Genomic DNA, 21098 nt, shown 5'->3' on the forward strand with positions numbered 1-21098 from the left:
GTAGGCCCAAATCTCCATCATGATGGATTAGGCCCAAACTTCCTTATTAAGACTCGTATATGGCAAAAATTAAAACCAAGAATCAATAAATGGGATGGATTCAAACTAAAAAGCTTCTCCTCAGCAAAAGAAACAATCAGTGATGTGAATAGAATGCCTACATTTTGGAAACAAATTTTTACCACACGAACATCAGATTGAACACTAATCTCTAGATATATAAAGAACTCAAAAATCATAATACCAAATAACCCAACAAATAAATGGGCCAAGAAACTGAACAGACACTTCTCAAATGAAGATATACAATCAATCAACAAATAAATACGTGAAAAAATGTTCAACATCTCTAGCAATTAGAGAAATGCAAATCAAAACTAAGATTTCATCTCACTCCATTCAAAATGGCAGCTATTAAGAATACAACAACAATAGGTGCTGGTGAGGATGTGGGGGAAAAGGCACACTCACATTGCTGGTGAGACTGCAAATCAATGCAGCCAATATAGAAAGCATGGATAATACTTGGAAAACTGGGAATGGATCCACCATTTGACCCAGCTATCCCACTCATCCGTCTATACCCAAAGGATTTCAAAACAGCATACTATAGAGACACAGCCACATCAATGTTTTTAGCAACACAATTTGCAATAGCTAAACTGTGGAACCAACCTGGATGCCCTTCTGTATATGAATGGATAAAGAAAATGTGGTATATATACACAGTGCAATATTACTCAGCATTAAAAGAGAATAAAATCATGACATTTGCAGGTAATTAGATGATGTTGTTGAATATAATGCTAAGTGAAGTTTGCCAATCCCCAAAAGCCAAATGCTGAATGCTTCCTCTGATTTAAGGATGCTGATTCATAATGTGGTTGGGGGCATGCATGGGAGGATCAGATGAACTCTAGATAGGGCAAAGGGGAGGGAGGGGAAGAGAGGGGGCATAGGGGTAGGAAAGACCATGGAATGAGATGGACATCATTACCCTAAGTACATATATGAAGGCACGAATGGTGTGACTCTACTTTGTGTACAACCAGATATATAAAACATTGTGTTCTATATGTGTAATATGAATTGTAAAGCATTCTGCTGTCATATATAACAAATTTAAATTTTTTAAAAAAGAGTGGAAAATGAAAACTTTGGAAAACATGTTGTTTGAAAAAAGTGTATACAAATTTTGGGCCAATTTTTTTTTTTTTTTGCCACTGCATTCACTGATGATTTCAATCTTAATAATCTAAGCAATAAAAGAATCATATCTTAATTTTTCTATAGTTTTTATTTAACTACTTTTTTATTTTTGTATTTTGGGTTCAAGGTATTGAACCCAGGGTCACTTAACCAATGAGCTCCATTACCATCCCAGTTTTAATTTTAATTTTAAGACTGGATCTTGATAAGTTGCTTAGGGCCTCACTAAGTTGTTGAGCCTGGCTTTCAACTTGTGATCCTCCTGCCTCAGCCTCCCAAGATAATGGGATTATAGGAGTGTAACACCACACCCCACTTATTTAATTATTTGTAAGGTCTAACCTTTTTCAAATTTCATATATATCTTCTTTAATTTGCCTTTATCTTTTTCCTAGGGCTTTGGTGTTATATCTCTTCTTGCGAGTCATGGACTATATAAAATTATTAACTATTATATTTTTCTTTTTCATAGTGCTGGAGATTGAAATTAAGGCTTTTCTCACACCAGACAAGCACTCTACCACTGAGTTACACCCCCAAACTGAACCTTGTATCATTCTTACTGCCAATTTTATGTAATTCATTCATTTTCAATGGTATTAATGCAGATTTGTGAAGCTGTCTTAATATACATGAAAAGTTAATGCAAGAAAAATGCCTATTTCTGAGTATATATTATACAGATTTTAATTTTCTTTTTTTCAATTAAACATTACAAAAATCCTCTCAATTTTTATTTGAATTACATTACAGTTGGATAGGTTATAATTATAAATTTAAGGTAATATTTCCCTTCATAACATGGTCTTCAAATCTAGTAACATGGTAATGAATACACATATGCCATGATTTGAATGTCACCTGAAAAATTCAGGTGTTGACAGTGTGCCAGACTTAAGACATGGGACTTGTAAGAGGTGAGTAGGCCAGTAGGTCTGCACCCTAATTACTGGTAGTTAAGCCTTTAAAATGGGGATTTCTGGTAAATATATGGAACTGGAGAACATCTTTCTAAGTAAAATAAGTCAGACTCAGAAAATAAAGGGTCAAATTTTTTTTATATGCAAAAGCTTGATCAAGTAAGGTGGACAAAGGAGGGATCATATATAAAACAGAGGGAATATCACTGGAGTACAAGAAGGAGATTGATGGGGGAGGGAGGAAGAATAGAAAATGTAGAATGAATTTTACAAAAATATACCAAGTGCATGTATAAAGAAACTGCAGTGAATTTCACCTTTAGGTATATCTATAAAAACAACAATTAAAATAAGTAAATGAGTATAAGGTGGGTAATTAAAGTAGAGGAAGGCAAATGGAATGAGAGAGAAGGGGAAGTAATGGTGGGTCATTGAAATGCCACCATTTCACTGATTGAAATGTTGCAAATTTAATTCCATGCATATATGATTTTGTCAAAATGAACCCAACTATTATGTTGTATAACTATAATGCACTAATAAAATTAAAAAAATAAAAAGAGGCTTTCTAAGAGTTAGTTATCTTGCTCTTCTGCTATTTTCTTATGGGAAAGTACAGCATTTAACCCCTCTGAAGGACACAGCAAGAGAGTCCTTAATAGACATAAAACTGACCTATGTCTTGCTCTTGGATTTCCTCAATTCCAATATTGTGAGAAATTTCTGTTCTTTATAAATTATTCAGTCTCATGTATTTTTTTAACTTTTTTATTATTATTTTTTTAGTTTTCGGCAGACACAACGACACAACATCTTTGTTTGTACGTGGTGCTGAGGATCAAACCCGGGCCGCAGGCATGCCAGGCGAGCAGGCTACCGCTTGAGCCATATCCCCAGCCTCAATAATACATATTCTTAAGAGAACTTGGGACTGGCTCACAACTTCATCTTATTTAGTTAATCTTACATTAACTCTAAAGGCTATTTCATTACAAAGCAAGATCCAGTCCTACAATTCTTTACCTCTTGAATTATAAAAGTTATCCTTGGAAAAACAAAAGTAGAGGTAGTGGCAAGGTGCCTGAACTGCCCACCATATGGACAGGTAAAGAGGCCAACTCAAAGAGTTCCACTGAAAGAAGAAAATTAAGGTCTACTTGGATAAACAATGGAAACAGAAAGAAATCCCAAGAGTGAACATGATACAAAATGGTAGCTATAATTACTTATGGATTCATCCCTGGAATTCAGGAAAGGGTTACATAGACTAAACTTTATTTGAAAGTAAAATACACCTAATTGACTATACTATACATTTGGGTAAACACATCATATTTAAATTATACTTGCTGGTCCCCCAAGTACCAAGTGCCAACATCTGTGATGGTTTTATCAATATTGGCCCTAACAATCCAAGAGAATCTGAGAAGTCTTTAGAATGGATTTGGATTATTGAACCAAACCCAAATGGGTTGAGTGGTATTACAAAATGATGAAATATACTTGTTACCCCAAATGATATCACTAGATGGCGCTCTCTTCCAGAAGAATGGTCAACACTGGCAGTGTGTTTAGAAAGATGAAACTATACAAGACTGGAGTGGATGCTTCACTACGCTGATGAAACAGCATACACATGGATTAGGGGGAGGCTTATATCCTCAAAAGAACTACTGAATATTTTAATCACAGTAGAATCTAGCAACTTTAAACTGGCTCTATGATTTTAACCTTTCTGCCTTAACAGTATGATATAACAGGATTAAAAGAAACACTTCATTAACAGAATTAAAAGAAAATCACTTATTTGATTTCCAGAATTAGAAAATATTTTGGCAGGCCGATTTAACTGACATGATTCTTATAGAAAAATGGATAAAAAAATTATTATGGAATACTTATCCCAAAAAAATTACACATGCAAGTAAATGCCTCGCTCAATACATAAAATAAAAATACAAGTATCTGTTGATGGAGAAGGAAAAAAATAGAATGTAACAGTGTATTAAAATAACTATGAAAATATACAGTTGGTATCAATATATCTTTAAGAGGAGATTCCCATTTCTATCTGGATGGCTCAAGTTCTAGAATATTAGTTTTTCCTTTTATATAAAATATCACAGAAAATACTGTTAGACAATTATAAAAAGATAACTGAAAAATATGTGGCAAGGAGATACTGACAAGCAGCAGGTAGTAGGGTGAAGACAAAAGTTAAGCAGATCAGTATAGCGTGGTTCCTTCTTTCTAGAGGATACTTAAGACTACTGATCGTAACCAGAACTCCTTATAAACCTTGATCTATGGAATTTATAAGCTGAATGATAACTCTTTAACTAATAAGTAATTTATTTTAAATGTACATAGGGTATGTAGGTATGTATGCATTTATACTAGGGATTGAATCCCAGGGCACTAAGTCATATCCCAACCCTTTTTTTTCTTTCAATCTGGAAAACTTCTTTTTTATTTTATTTTATTTTTTTATTGGTTGTTCACAACATTACAAAGCTCTTGACATATCATATTTCATACATTAGATTGAAGTGGGTTATGAACTCCCAAATTTACCCCAAATGCAGATTGCAGAATCGCATCGGTTACACATCCACATTTTTACATACTACCATATTAGTGACTGTTGTATTCTGCTAACTTTCCTATCCCCTACTATCCCCCCTCCCCTTCCCTCACATCTTATCTTTCTACCCCATCTACTGTAATTCATTTCTCTCCTTGTTAATTTTCCTATTCCCCTCACAACCTCTTATATGTAATTTTGTATAGCAATGAGGGTCTCCCTTCATTTCCATGCAATTTCCCTTTTCTCTCTCTTTCCCTCCCATCTCATGTCTCTGTTTAAAGTTAATCTTTTCTTCCTGCTCTTCCTCCCTACTCTGTTCATAGTTGCTCTCATTATATCAAAGAAGACATTTGGTATTTGTTTTTTAGGGATTGGCTAGCTTCACTAAGCATAATCTGCTCTAGTGCCATCCATTTCCCTGCAAATTTTATGACTTTGTCATTTTTTATTGCTGCATAGTACTCCATTGTGTAAAGATGCCACATTTTTTATCCATTCATCTATTGAAGGGCATCTAGGTTGGTTCCACAGTCTAGCTATTGTGAATTGTGCTGCTATGAATATCGATGTGGCAGTATCCCTGTAGCATGCTATTTTAAGGTCTTCAGGGAATAGTCCAAGAAGGGCAATAGCAGGGTCAAATGGTGGTTCCATTCCCAGCTTTCCCAGGAATCTCCATACTGCTTTCCAAATTGGCCGCACCAATTTGCAGTCCCACCAACAATGTACAAGTGTACCCTTTTCTCCACATCCTCGCCAGCACTTGTTGTTGTTTGACTTCATAGTGGCTGCCAATCTTACTGGAGTGAGATGGTATCTTAGGGTGGTTTTGATTTGCATTTCTCTGACTGCTAGAGATGGAGAGCATTTTTTCATGTACTTGTTGATTGATTGTATATCCTCCTCTGAGAAGTGTCTGTTCAGGTCCTTGGCCCATTTGTTGATTGGGTTATTTGTTATCTTATTGTCTAATTTTTTGAGTTCTTTGTATACTCTGGATATTAGGGCTCTATCTGAAGTGTGAGGAGTAAAACTTAGTTCCCAGGATGTAGGCTCCCTATTTACCTCTCTTATTGTTTCTCTTGCTGAGAAAAAAACTTTTTAGTTTAAGTAAGTCCCATTTGTTGATTCTTGTTATTAACTCTTGTGCTATGGGTGTCCTATTAAGGAATTTGGAGCCCGACCCCACAATATGTAGATCGGAGCCAACTTTTTCTTCTATAACACAGAGTCTCTGATTTGATATCAAGCTCCTTGATCCATTTTGAGTTAACTTTTGTGCATGGCGAGAGAAAGGGATTCAGTTTCATTTTGTTGCATATGGATTTCCTGTTTTCCCAACACCATTTGTTGAAGATGCTATCCTTCCTCCATTGCATGCTTTTAGCCCCTTTATCAAATATAAGATAGTTGTAACTTTGTGGATTAGTCTCTGTGTCCTTTATTCTATACCATTGGTCCACCTGCCTGTTTTGGTACCAGTACCATGCTGTTTTTGTCACTATTGCTCTGTAATATGGTTTGAAATCTGGTATCGCTATACCGCCTGATTCACATTTCCTGCTTAGAATTGCTTTTGCTATTCTGGGTCTTTTATTTTTCCATATGAATTTCATGATTGCTTTATCTATTTCTACAAGAAATGCTGTTGGGATTTTGATTGGTATTGCATTAAACCTATAGAGAACTTTTGGTAATATCGCCATTTTGATAATGTTAGTTCTGCCTATCCATGTACAGGGTATATTTTTCCATCTTCTAAGATATTCTTCTACTTCTCTCTTTAGGGTTCTGTAGTTTTCATTGTATAAATCTTTCACCTCTTTTGTTAGGTTGATTCCCAAGTATTTTATTTTTTTGAGGATATTGTGGAAGTTTTGTCGCTGATATACAGAAATGCCTTTGATTTATGAGTGTTGATTTTATATCCTGCCACTTTGCTGAATTCATTTATTAGTTCTAGTAGTTTCTTTGTAGACCCTTTTGGGTCTTCTAGGTATAGAATCATGTCGTCCACAAATAGTGATAATTTAAGTTCTTCTTTTCCTATTTTTATGCCTTTAATTTCTTTTGTCTATCTAATTGCTCTGGCTAGTATTTCAAGGACTAAATTAAATAGAAGTGGTGAGAGAGGGCATCCCTGTCTTGTTCCAGATTTTAGAGGGAATGCCTTCAACTTTGGTCCATTCAGAATGATGCTAGCCTGAGGCTTAGCATAGATAGCTTTTACAATGTCAAGGTAAGTTCCTGTTATCCCTAGTTTTTCTAATGTTTTGAACATAAAGGGATGCTGTACTTTGTCGAATGCTTTCTCTGCGTCTATTGAGATGATCATATGGTTCTTATCTTTAAGTCTATTGATGTGGTGAATAACATTTATTGATTTCCATATATTGAACCAGCCTTGCATCCCAGGGATGAATCTTACTTGATCATGGTGCACAATTTTTTTGATGTGTTTTTGTATTCGATTCGCCAGAATTTTATTGAGGATTTTTGCATGTAGGTTCATTAGAGATATTGGTCTGTAGTTTTCTTTCTTTGAAGTGTCTTTGTCTGGTTTCGGAATCAGGGTGATGTTGGCCTCGTAGAATGAATTTGGAAGAGCTCCCTCTTTTTTCTATTTCCTGAAATAACTTGAAAAGTATTGGTATTAATTCTTCTTTAAAGGTTTTGTAAAACTCCGCTGTATACCCATCCGGTCCTGGGCTTTTCTTGGTTGGTAGTCTTTTGATTGCTTCTTCAATTTCATCCATTGATATTGGTCTGTTCAAATTGTGTGTATCCTCCTGACTCAGTCTGGGCAAATCATATGACAAGAAATTTATCGATGTCTTCACTATCTTCTATTTTATTGGAATATAGGTTTTCAAAATAATTTCTAATTGTCTTCTGTATTTCTGTAGCATCTGTTGTGATATTGCCTTTTTCATCCCGTATGTTAGTAATTTGAGTTCTCTCTCTTCTTCTTTTCGTTAGCATGGCTAAAGGTCTATTGATCTTATTTATTTTTTTGAAGAACCAACTTTTACTTTTGCTAATTTTTTCAATAGTTTCTTTTCTTTCAATTTCATTGATTTCTGCTCTGATTTTAATTATTTCTTGCCTTCTGCTACATTTGCTGTTATTTTGCTCTTCCTTTTCTAGGGCTTTGAGATGAAGTGTGAGCTCATTTATTTGTTGGTTTTTTGTTTTTTTGAGGAATGACCACCAGGCGATGAATTTCCCTCTTAAAACTGCTTTCATTGTGTCCCATAGATTCCGATATGTTGTGTCTGTATTTTCATTTATCTCTAAGAATTTTTTGATTTCCTCCTTTATGTCTTCTGTAACCCATTGATCATTCAGTAACATATTGTTCATTTTCCATTTGATGTAGGATTTTTCCTTCCTTCTTTTATAATTGATTTCCAGTTTCATTCCATTATGATCAGATAAAATGCATGGTATTATCTCCACCCGTTTATATTTACTGAGGGTTGCCCTATGGCATAATATATGGTCTATTTTTGAGAAGGATCCATGTGCTGCTGAGAAAAAAGTATATCCATTTGATGATGGTTGATATATTCTATATATGTCAGTTAAGTCTAGGTTATTGATTGTGGTATTGAGTTCTATAGTTTCTTTATTCAACTTTTGTTTGGAGGATCTGTCCAATGGTGAGAGAGGTGTATTGAAGTCACCCATAATTATTGTGTTGTGGTCTATTTGATTCTTGAACTTGAGGAGAATTTGTTTTATGAATGTCGCAGCACCATTATTTGGTGCATAAATATTGATAATTGTTATGTCTTGTTGGTGAATGGTTCCTTTTAACAGTATATAATGTCCTTCCTTAATCCTTTTGATTAACTTAGTCTTGAAGTCGATTTTATTCGATATGAGGATGGCCACCCCTGCTTGCTTACGAGGACCATGTGTGTGGTATATTTTTTCCCATCCTTTCACCTTCAGCCTGTGTATGTCTTTTCCAATCAGATGTGTCTCCTGGAGGCAGCATATTATTGGATTTGTTTTTTTAATCCATGATACCAGCCTATGTCGCTTTATTGGAGAGTTTAAGCCATTAACATTCAGAGTTACTATTGATATATGGTTTGTACTTCCAGCCATGTTTGATTATTTATCCTTTTTTTAAAAACAATTAGTTTGTTTCTTCATGATTATCTTTCCCCTCGCCCTCTGTCTTTACTGAGGTACTTCCCACTGATGGTTTTGGTTATTGTTTTTCATTTCTTCCTCGTGTAGTGTTTTGCTCAAAATGCTTCGCAATGCTGGTTTTCTGGCTTCAAATTCTTTTAACTTTTGTTTCTCATGAAAGATTTTTATTTCGTTGTCATACCTGAAGCTTAATTTTGCTGGATACAGAATTCTTGGTTGGCATCCATTGTCTTTCAGTGTTTGAAATACATTGTTCCAGGATCTTCTCGCTTTCAGCATCTGTGATGGAAAATCCGTTGTTAACCTTATTGGTTTACCCCTGAATGTAATCTGCCTCCTTTCTCTTGTAGCTTTAAATATTTTCTATTTGTTCTTTATATTGGATATCTTCATAACAATGTGTCTTGGCGTTGGTCTACTGTGATTTTGTGTGCTCGGTGTCCTGTATGCATCTTCAATTTGTATATCTGTTTCCTTTTTTATTTCTGGAAAGTTTTCTGTAATTATTTCATTCAGCAGGTTACTCATTCCCTTGGTTTGAATCTCTGTACCTTCTTCTATCCCGATGACTCATAAGTTTGGTTTTTTTATGTTATCCCATAACTCTTGGATGTTTTTCTTGTGATATTTTACCAGCCTTTCTGAGTTGGCTAGACTCTTTTCAAGATGATATATTTTGTCTTCATTATCTGACGTTCTGGCTTCTACCTGCTCCACTCTGTTAGTGATACTCTCAATTGAGTTTTTAATTTGGCTTATTGTTTCCTTCATTTCTAGAATTATTGTTTGATTATTTTTTATAATCTCTATCTCCTGATAAAGATGCTTAACTTCTTCTTTTATCTGTTTATGTAATTCATTCTCAATGTGTTCTTTCGCTGCTTGAATTTGCTGTCTCGTATCCCCTTTAAGGTTCCATTCCATCTGTCTAAGGTGTTCCTTGAGTTCTTTATATGACCATTTTTCTGATGACTCTAGGTCCTCCTGAATATTTAGGCTGTCCTGCATTGTTTGTACTCCTTTTCTTCCTTGCTTTTTCAAGTTGCTCATGTTACTTCTTGTTCTGTTTGACTGCTGAGTTACTGTTTACTCCTATAAATTTATTTGATGCTTGGGAGGAAAGGTATTAGAAGGGAAGGGAAGAAGTCACTAAAGAGAATGAGAGTAAGCAGGTAGAATTCAAGGAAGGGGGAATAAGAAAATTGAAAAGAAATGAAAATACAAAAGAAGAAAAAAAATAGGAAATAAAAAATAAAAAAATTTAAAAAAAATTTAAAAAAAATAATAAAAAAATAACATTAAAATTAGAAGAAAAAAAATTTTTTAAAAATTGTAAAAAAAATTTAAAAAACAAGAAAAATGAAAATGAAAGAAAAAACCCAAATCAAAAAAAGAGAAAAAAAAAAACAAACTAATAAATGCAGTCTTAGAGTTTGATTAACTTCTCTTCCAGTAGGTGGCGCTGTGCCCACCAGGCCAAGTTTCTCCTGTCAATACGCGGGAACCAATCACTGTGCAGCAGCTCCTCCTCCCAGACTGGGCGAGTCTTCAATCCTGAGTGCCTAGGGCCTCCTCTTGTGTCTAGTCACTTCCCCACTTTTCCTCTAGCCAGGCCCCTCTCACGGGTGCTGCTCACCACAATACTGGCTACACGCCAGGTTTGCTGCTCCCTGGAGCCCTGTTTTCATGGATGACTGGGCACACTCTCCCTGTTTGCCATTCCCTCAGACCCTAAGTTTGTAGAGCTTGGGGCTGAGAATCCACAGCAAATTTTACTTGCCCTCCGGTAGCCACACCCCTAGTAGCTGGTGCAAGAGACCTCAGTTGTCAGCCCTGGTGAGAGCGGTAGCCGGGAGTTCCACGCAACGGGTCCCGCGCCACGTCTGATTCCCTCAGTCTGGCTATCACGCTCACGGGAGAGCTGGAAGGGGCCCTTACGGGAGAGATGGGAGGGGCCCTTAAGGTTTCCCCGATGTGTGGAGGGGGAAGGCTAGGGAATTACACACCTGTAGCTGCAGGTTTCAATGAAATTATCTCCTCCGCCGCAGTCTGGTGACGTCAGTTCTCTGCCATGGTGGTATCTCTTGCAAATGGCGACAGTTCGTTTCCCTTTGCCGGGTGACCAATGCAACGGGTGGGTCCTTACTGTCTCTCCCAAGCCCTGTTTCAAACCTGTGGCCACTACCTATGAAGGCTCGGTTGGCATTTACCTCCGTAGGAACAGAAGGGCCGACCAGTTGTTTCAGCCGGATGGATTAGTGCTGAGTCACAGCTGTTTGTCTGCGGGAAGCAGGCGAACGGGAGCTTGAATTCAGCCGATCCGGGCTCAGTGTGTGTTCTGAGAGGCCCAGACTGATCACCCCAGATCCACGTCAGTTCAGCATTGCCTAGTGATCCTGGGATGCGCTAGGCATCACTCCGGGAGCCGACTGGGAGCACTCTCTCACAGAGTTTCTCAGGCCGGATGCGCAACTACCACGTCAGTCAAAGCCACAGACTCTGCGGCTCGGCCCGGAGGCGCGTGACCCCAAATGATCCAGCGGGGCGGGGCCTCATGTATTTTTATAGAACCAAAAAATGAACTAAGCAGAAATACATGGCTATTTTTATAGTACTCAAGCTTATAATTTTCTTAATTTAGCCTTCATTTATATTTAAGCTAATTCATAAGTATGGCAAAATCAGATTCTACTAGTTATTTCCAAGTAGATTGAGATGATTCTAATTTGTAGATATTTGGATTTTTTGCTAACTCTTACTGTATTATTGCATGAATTCTCTTGAGGATTGAAGTACAAAATTCATTGTTTTGAAATAATGATATGTATTATTTTAAAATGATGGCATATGTTACTTTAGTGTTTAAGTGTTTTTAAATTTTGAGAGATCTCTTCCCCTTCTTACTATTATTTGGAGTAAGTTTTACTTTTAGAAAGACAAATTTGTTCCATTATTTCATCTGATTATGAGAGTATTTTTTGAAAAACTAAAATCAGAATAAAATTATAAATGCATAATGCTATTATAATCATGTGAAATTTACACCTATACATAGATACACAAGAACTACTGGTTAGAAGTATATTAAACAATTAATAATGATTATCTCTAAGCAATTTCTTTCATTGCTTTATCTTACTTTACTTTCAAAATAACTTTCTTTGGTATTAAAAACAAATATCTAAAATAAATATAAAAATCACACCCCAAGTTACTTAGTACTACTCTGATCATGTTAATTCTATATGTTGACAGAAAAATATTCAACACAATTAATTCGAGATGTTATAATGTTGTCTTTTATTGAATATAAATTCTATTAAATGAATCTATTAAAAATTACCTTTCAGGCTGAGATTGTGGCTAAATGGTAGAGCACTTGGTAGCATGTGTGAGGCATTGAGATCAATTCTCAGCACCACATAAAAATAAATAAAATAAATTCCATTGACAAATAATAAAATATTGTTTAAAACTTACCTTTCTCTGAGCAAGAATGAGATCTTGGTCTACCTTAGACATTAAAAGTGAGCCTCCATCATGTTCCATCCAGTAAAATTTCAAGTGCTGTAAATGTACTTTTGCATCCAGTTTTAACCTGTGTATAATTAAAAAGAAACTAATGTCAATAAATTATTTATATGTGCTTATTAGTTTAATCTTAACAACTGAACTTCAGTTATAATGAAAAATTTCCCCTTAAAATTGTGTGACAAAGGGCTAGAGCTGTAGCTCACTGATAGAGTGCTTGTCTCACACATGTGAGGCACTGGGTTTGATCCTCAGAACCACATAACAATAAATAAAATTAAGATATTGTATCTGTAAAATTTTTTTAATTGTGTGACAGAAGCAGTACATGCTTTCAGAAATCAGATTTACATTTAAGACTATTATTTCAGTTTATAATGTGTCAAGACCAGAAGTGGAGTGACAGATCAAAAGCTTGTGCAGTAGTCTAGTTGAGAAACAGCTGTACGTAAACTATAACTGTAACCATGTTGATGGGGAGAAGTGTCAAGGTGAAATAAACAATTAGTTCCAAAAAAACAAATGCTGAATGTTTTCTTTGATATAAGGAGGCTAATTCATAGTAGGATAGGGAGAGGGAGCATGGGAGGAATAGATGAACTCTAGATGGGGAAGAGGGATTGGAGGGGAAGGGATGGGGCATAGGGTAATTAATGATGGTGGAATGTGATGATCATTAATATCCAAATTACATGTATGAAGACACATATTAGTGTGGATATACTATGTATACAACCAGAAGTATGAAAAATTGGGCTCTATATAAGTAATAAGAATTGTAGTGCATTCTGATCTCATATATAAATACATTTGGAAGGTAGTTTTAATAGGATGGAACTACTTAGATGTAAGGAGTAAAATAGGGAATCAGTCTTTAGCAACTACTTTTATTGTGATCTAGTCACTGAAATTTTATAAGAATATAGGTAGCAGATTAGTTTCTTAAAACTTACAAGAATGAGATCAATTTTAGGCATATTGAGTTTCAGCTATCTGAGATAACTATTATACCAGGGAATACAGTCATAAAGAATAGGTGAGAAAACTGAGCTAGACATGTACATTTGGGATTCATCCACAAATGGGAAATAGGTGAAGTTACAGGTGTAGATGGAGTCATCCTGGGAAGGTGAATAGAGAGAAATAAGCCAGGAATCTCTAGAGTATATAAGATTAGCAGAAGGGAAAAAGCCAGCAAGGGAGCTGGAAAGGGAAAACCCATAGATAAAGGAGCTATATCAGAAGAGTGGGAATCATGAAATCCAGAGATACAGATTATTTCAAGATGGAGACAGTAATTAATAGTGTCAACAGTTATAATGAGATGATGTATTAAGTTGACAATGTATTTAGCAGAAAGGAAAAAAAATGAAACTTTGGATTTGAAGACTAATTTCAGTGATGAAATCAGTATGTAGAGTGTTGAGAAATAATTGGGCAATGTGAGGTTTTATATTTAATGAATATAAATAATTAATATAATAAATTTGTCCATGAAGGCAAAATATGACATAGAGTAGTAGCAAGCAGTATATGAGACTGAGAAAGTTTCATTTGTTTTTAAGATGAGAGACACTTGTCAGTGATAATGAGGAAGGAGTGAGAAAGGGAATCAGTCTTTAGCAACTGTGTTGCTATGTATATATGCATATGTATGTGTGTGTGTGTGTGTGTGTGTGTGTGTGTGTGTATAGTATGTGTGTGTGTGTGTGTGTGTGTGTGACAGAGGCTGAAGTCATAGTAAAGTGAAGTAGTAATTAGGTAGAGATCTGAGAGTAAGAAAACATGAAATTCAGAACATAAGTGAAGGTACTTATATAGCAAAAAAAAAGGAAAGACATTTTTACTATTTTAAGAGAAGAAACAAGGAATGAATGGCTGGAGATCTAGGAAATTGTGATGGTAAGAAACTGAAACAAATTCCACACTACTGGCATTTTTTAGTGAGATAAGATATAGGATTATTTATTTGAATATAATGGGATAAGAAGATCACATGCTTGCTGGAAATTAATATACATTTAAGTCACTGAAATAGAGAAATGTGATTAAGAGCTGTCTACGGAAACATTTCTAGCAGCAGTGATGGTCCAGTGATGCTGGAAAATATGTGTGTGCTGATAGATGGCAGAACCAGAAATCACCAATTTAAATTAAGTCATTATATTCAAATTGCCAAGTGAACAAATGATTCACTGTCTCTATCCCAGAATAAAGTCTTTGCTTGTATTTTCTCATTAAAATTTTTACATAGTACCTTCCCAATTTGTGAAACATGTTATCCACTTATATAAAACCTCTCTAATTTAAAATATGATAATTCTTTGTTGGAGGACTGGGAGTGTACCTTCATGTCACTAATAAGCAAAGGAAGAAAGAATGTCAGAATAGGACACGGGAAATATGTGAACATACTTTTTAATCCCAGGTCCTGCCATGACTCTCAGCATAGGGATCAGATCTTCGGCATAGCGGCACATTGGACCAGTGCACTGAAAAGGCTCCTGGGCTTCTCCAGCCATGGGAAACTGACCCTGGTTGGAAACCACACCTGAAAAGTGAGATACTCAGATTACATCTCTAAAAACAACAAACAAAAAAAGAAATGATCTCTGCCTTGTGTATATCACCATAATGTTTAATATATCTAAAAAATCATTCTCCTGCTGAACTTCAAACCCTATTTATATTTCATGTTATTATAAATTGTTAATTATTAATAGACACATACATACTTATGGGGTACAATTTGGTGTGGAATGACGTATATATTGTATAATATTTAAATAATATTAAAGATCTATGTTCTCAAATATTTATCATTTCTTTTTTAATATTTTATTTTTCAGTTGTAGTTGGACACAATATCTATTTATTTATTTATATGTGGTGCTGAGGATCGAACCCAGGGCCTTGCATGTGCTAGGCAAGTCATCTACCACTGAGCCACAACTCCAGCCCTAAATATTTATCATTTCTTTTTTTTAAAGACAGAGAGAGAGAGAGAGAGAGAGAGAGAGAAGAGAGAATTTTTTTAATATTTATTTTTCAGTTTTCAGTGAACACAATATCTTTTATTTTATTTTATTTTTATGTGGTGCTGAGGATGGAACCCAGAGCCAAGTGAACGCTTGCCAGGCAAGCGTGTTACTGCTTGAGCCACATCCCCAGCCCCGTTTATCATTTCTTTATGGAGAAAACATTCAGAGTGAAGATGGCAAAGTGGAAGTAGGCCAAAAATCTCAACTCCTTTACAATCTGGAATTGAAGCTGATCAGAGAGGTGACTGACAGGTAGACAGGTTTATAGCAGCACAATCCACAATAGCTAAGCTATGGAACCAACCTAGATGCTTGTCAACAGATGAATGGATAAAGAAATTCTGGTACATATACACAATAAAATAGTACTCAGCCATAAAGAAGAATGACTTTACAATATGTGCCAGTGAATGGATGGATCCAAAGGCTATCATGCTAAGTGAAATAAGTCAATCCCCCTGCTTAAAAAAAAAAAAGTCAAATGTTCTTTCTTACACATGGATGCTAATACACAATAAGGGGAAGAGGAAGAATAGAAGTTTGGTGGATTAGACAAAGGCAAATAAAGGGAAGAGGAGAGGGGATAGTAATAGAAAATAGAAAAGACAGTGGAATGAATCTGATATAACTCTCCTAGGTACATATATGAATACACCACAGTGCATCTAGATATCATGTACATCCACAAGAATGGGATCCTAATTAGAATAAGATATATTCTCAAAATAAACTCTACTGTCATGTAAAATTAAAAATAATAATAAAATAAATATCTATATAGGAAAATGAGAAAAAATAGTACTTTATAGATATACATAATGGTGAATTTCACTTTTATATTGGTTCAAAGCATAATGTAGTCAATTTCATTTCAACACTTCTTCCTTTTCCTGTCTTTATTTCCTCTCCCTTAATCCCCTTCCTAGGATGCACTCACTGATCTGTGTGCTCTTTCCCATGGTATTTCTCCACCTCTTTTTTTCTTTATTTTGGTCTAGCTTTTGCATATGAATGAAACCTTTGCCCTAGACTTTCTGTGTGTGGCTTATTTCACTTAGCCTGATATTCTCCAGTTTCATCCATTTATTAGTGAATGCCAAAATCCAATACTTATTCAAAGCTGAGTAAATCTCCAAGTTTTCTATATCTATTCATGTGTGGACAGGCACCTGGGCTGGTTCTATAAGTGAATTGCATTGCTATATACACTGATGTGGCTGCTAACTATAGTATGCTACTTTTAGTTATTTGGATAACTACCAAGGATGGGGATAACAGAGTCATATGATGGTTCTATTACTAATCTTTTGAATGATCTCCATATTACTTTCCAGAGTTGTTAGACCAATAGACACTCCCAACAAAAGTGTATGTGTGTAGATTTTTCCCAACATCCTCACTTTAATGTTATTTGTGTTCTTGATTATTGCCATTTGAATTGAGTGAAATTAAATCTCAATATAGTTTTGCTTTGCATATCCCTGATTACAAATGTTGAACATTTTTACACATATTTTTGGGCTATCTATTTCTTTTTATGAGAAATGTCTGTTCAGTTGTTTGCCTGGATTATTTTTTTTTATTTTAAGTTTCTTGAGTTTGTTATATATTCTGGATATTAATCCCTTGTCTGAGAAGCAGGTGGCAAAAATCCTTTAACATTCTGTAGGATATTTCTTCACAATATTGTTTCCTTTGATGTGCAAAATATTTTTAATTTGATTCTGTCCCACTTATTGATTCTTGGTTTTATTTCTTGTGTTTTAGGCATCTTGTTAAGGAAGTAGGTATCTGTGACAATATGCTTAAGTGTTGAGACTACCAGTTCTTCTGAAAATTGCCAAGTTTCATGTCTAATTCTTAGGTATTTGATCAACTTTCAGTTGACATTTCTGATAGAGATAAGAATTTAGTTTCATTCTTCTACAAATGGATATACAGATTTACCAGCACCATTTGTTAAAATTGCTATATTTTCTCCAGAGTATGTTTTGGGCACCTTTGTCAAGTGTCGTATGTCTCTATCTGTGTGGGTTTGTTTCTATGTCTTGTATTCTAATCCATTACTCTTCATGTCTGTTTTGACCCAGTAACATTCTATTTTGATACTATAGCTCTGCAGCGTAATTTGAAGTCTGATATTGTGATAACTCCAGCATTGCTCTTCTTACTCAGGATTCCTTTGACTATTCTACTCTATTATTTTTTTCAAATGAATTTTAGAACAGTTTTTTTTAATTTCTGTGAAAAATGTCATTTGTGTTTTGATGAGGATTGCATTGAATCTATAAAATGCTTTTGGTACTGTGGTCATTTTGATATTAAATCTGCCTGTCCATGAACAACTTCTAAAGTCTTCTTCAGTTACTTTCTTCAGTGTTCTGTATTTTTAATCATACAGACCTTTCACCTCCTTGGTTAAATTAATTCCCAAGTATATTTTAGGGTATTGTAAATTGCAGTTTTCCAGATTTCCTTCTCAGCAATAGTAAAAGAAAGATATTGACTTATGAATGTTGATCTTGTACCCTACAAAGTATTGCTGAATTTACTTATCAGCTCTAGAAGTCTTCTGGTTGACTTTTTGGATTATATAAAGGAACAAGTCATAAGCAAATAGATAACTTGACTACTGTTGTTGTTAGTATCATTTTATTTTCCTGCTCTGGCTACTGCTTTAAGACCTATAATGAACAGAAGTGATGAGGATAGATAGCCTTGTTTCCCCTCCTGCTATTAGAGAAAATGTTTTCAGTTTTTGTCTGTTCAGTATGATGTTGGCTTTGGTTTGTCATATATGATAATGAGGTGTGTTGTTTCTATCACTAGTTTTTCCAGTGTTTTTAAAATCATTGGGTGATAGATTTTGTCAAAGGTTTTTTATGCATCTGTTAAGATTATCTTGTATTTTCCCTTGATTCTATTTATGTAATACATTAAATTTATTGATTTTGCATATGTTGAACCAAATTGAATTCCTGTAATGAAACCAAATTGGCCAACACATAAAATCTTAATGTTTTCTGAATGTAGGTTACTAATATTTAATTAATAATTTCATGTTTATGTTCTTTTGGGATACTGGTATGTAGTTTTCTTTCCATGATGTGTCTTTTTCAGGGTTTTGGTATCAGGGTGATTCTAACTTCATGCAATGAATCAAGGAGTGTTCCCTCCCAGTAAGACTCCTAAAGCTCAGGAGAAACCAAGAATCAATAAGTGTGATGACTTTAAATTAAAAAGCTTCTTATCAGCAAAGGAAATAAGGTCCTAGCTACTCTTCTGACAGGACATTAATAACCAAAATTTATACAGAATTCAAAAAACATCTAACACCAAAAAGAGAAATAACCTGATAAATAAATAGGCAAATGAACTAAACAGCTATTTTTCAAAGAAGAAATGCAAATGGCCAATAAAAATATTTTTAAATGCTCAACATCCCTACTAATCAGGGCAATGAAAATAACAACTATACTGAGATTTCATCTCACTTTGGTTAGAATGGGAATCAACAAAAATATAAATAATAAATGATGATGAGGATGTGGGGGAAAAGGCACATGTATGTATACATTGTTGGTGGGACTGCAAATTGATCTAACTGCTTTGGACAGCTATTCAGAGAATGGCATAGAACTCCAGAGACACAAACTTGTTATGCATTTCAGAGACTGGCTGAAATACTAATTGCTTTTGTATTAATTGTTCACAAAAGAGTAATGTTTTGCTGTCTCATTTTTTGTTGTCCTAGCATGATCCTTGCCCTATGTATACCTTGTCCAGTCACCTGCCAACTGACACCATGGACCTCTAGACTTGTCTGATGTTGAATACCCCAAACTGACAGAAAACATAGACTTTGGGTCACTTCCTCCCAACTTTGGCCTCTATCAGCAGGAAGCAGCTTGGAGATGTCATCACTCATTTTTCCATAATAAATGGAATGTAAAAGTGGTCCACTTTACTTTTTGGACACAGCTCTTGCTGCTTATTTTAAAAGGTACATATTTTTCTTTTCCTCTTCTCCCTCTCAGTCTCCCTAACCTGGGGGCAGGGAACAAGATCACCTTGAGTTATCTGTTCTCCACAGAAAGGAGATGCCACCAGAATAACCTGGAAGTGACTATCTCCCAAATTAACAAGTGTATTTCAACACACTGTCAGGGTGTACTTGGGACCTCCTGCCATAGGCAAACTTGAAAGGGAGCTTTTGAATAGTTTCTTTTAAATCCCTCTGATTTCTCTGATGGGGAGACTCACAGCCTCTGAGACACGAGTACCCTGTGATTCTCCTTTGCTAGCAAAGCAATAAAACGTTTTCCTTTTTCTCAAAACCATGTCCTTTTTATTGAGTTGGCATTGGGGACAAGGATTGAGCTTTTGATAACAAAATAAGAAACGAAATCACCATGAGCTATCCCATTCCTTTGTATTTATCCAAAAGAACTAAAATCAGCATACTATATTGATATATTCATACCAATATTTGTTCCAGAATAATTCATAATAGTCACGTCATGGAAACATCTCACATAATTACATAAATACTAGCTCAGTGTATACTCCACTGTATACACAGTTAAGCTTTAACAGCCATATCAAAGAATGAAATTGTCATTTTCTGGTGAATGGATGGAACTGAATGAATAACATCATACTGAGTGAAATAAGTCAGTCTTAGAAAACCAAGGTTTTCTTAGAAGCAGAAGCTAGAGAGAAATAAGAAATTAAAAATGGGGGAATCTAATGAAGTCAGAAGAGCAATGGAGTACAGAAATGTGAATGAAGGAACAGAGAACAGATGGGAAAGGGGAGGAATAGCAAAATGAAACTAAACTATGTCATGTTCAAATATAAACAGAGTGAATACCAATTCTATATACAATTATAATATATCAATTAAAAATAGATCAACTAAAAGTCAGTTTCATTTCATATACTAAAAATGAACAATTCAAATATAAAATTCATAAAAATAATCTCTATAAATAGCATGAAAAAGATTAAATTATGCAGAAAAAATTTAAACATGGTAAATATTTGTATGTTGGAAAACAATGAAATATTGTTGTAAGAAATTGAAAACAAATAAATGTAGAGCCATTCCTTGTTCATGAAATTTTCTCCTTACAATAATGTTTTATTTTTATTTTCATTGTTTGGCAACTAATTGTTCACTGAAAGGTAACCCTCACATTGTTCCCTAAAATAAGACAGATACTCTGTTGGCAAGGGTCAATAGACTAATTTAATTATTTTACCTGTTAATCTATATTTCAAAAAAGGCATACCAAGCTCAATTAAATTAAAATTTAAGAAATAGAAACATCATTGGTGCTTTTTACACCAACACAATTTTTCCTATTCAGACTATACCAGGAGGGAAGCACAATTTCTTCTTGAAAGCTAAGGTAACTGAGACTCTTGAGGCTATCTAAAATGGCCTAAATACATAGGAAGCCCATGCTTTTTAAAATTTCTATTATAAAGGTATAGGCGCTTACTAGTGAATGTTTGAAAAAGAATAAAAAATAATCTTGAACATTTGGTATAATTTCCCCAGACCTTATGTTGTGTATAGCTTTTAACATATAAACATATGACATCAAAATAGATGTATCAATAGTTTAAACATTAATATGT

General features: G+C 34.8%; 1 protein-coding gene across 1 annotated transcript in view; it reads right to left on the bottom strand.

Moving 5' to 3' along the window:
• FAAH2 (fatty acid amide hydrolase 2) overlaps positions 1-21098 on the bottom strand; it is a 144504-nt gene that overhangs the window by 88464 nt on the left and 34942 nt on the right. Inside the window, exons 6-7 of the mRNA XM_081278130.1 lie at positions 14827-14962; positions 12361-12478 (exon numbers count right to left, since the gene is read on the bottom strand). Of these exons, the coding sequence (XP_081134256.1) occupies positions 12361-12478; positions 14827-14962 (254 nt within the window). The remainder of the gene's footprint in view (positions 1-12360; positions 12479-14826; positions 14963-21098) is intronic.

The sequence above is a fragment of the Spermophilus citellus genome (assembly GCF_964194105.1).
Source record: "Spermophilus citellus genome assembly, chromosome: X".
In the NCBI taxonomy this organism is placed as follows: domain Eukaryota; kingdom Metazoa; phylum Chordata; class Mammalia; order Rodentia; family Sciuridae; genus Spermophilus; species Spermophilus citellus.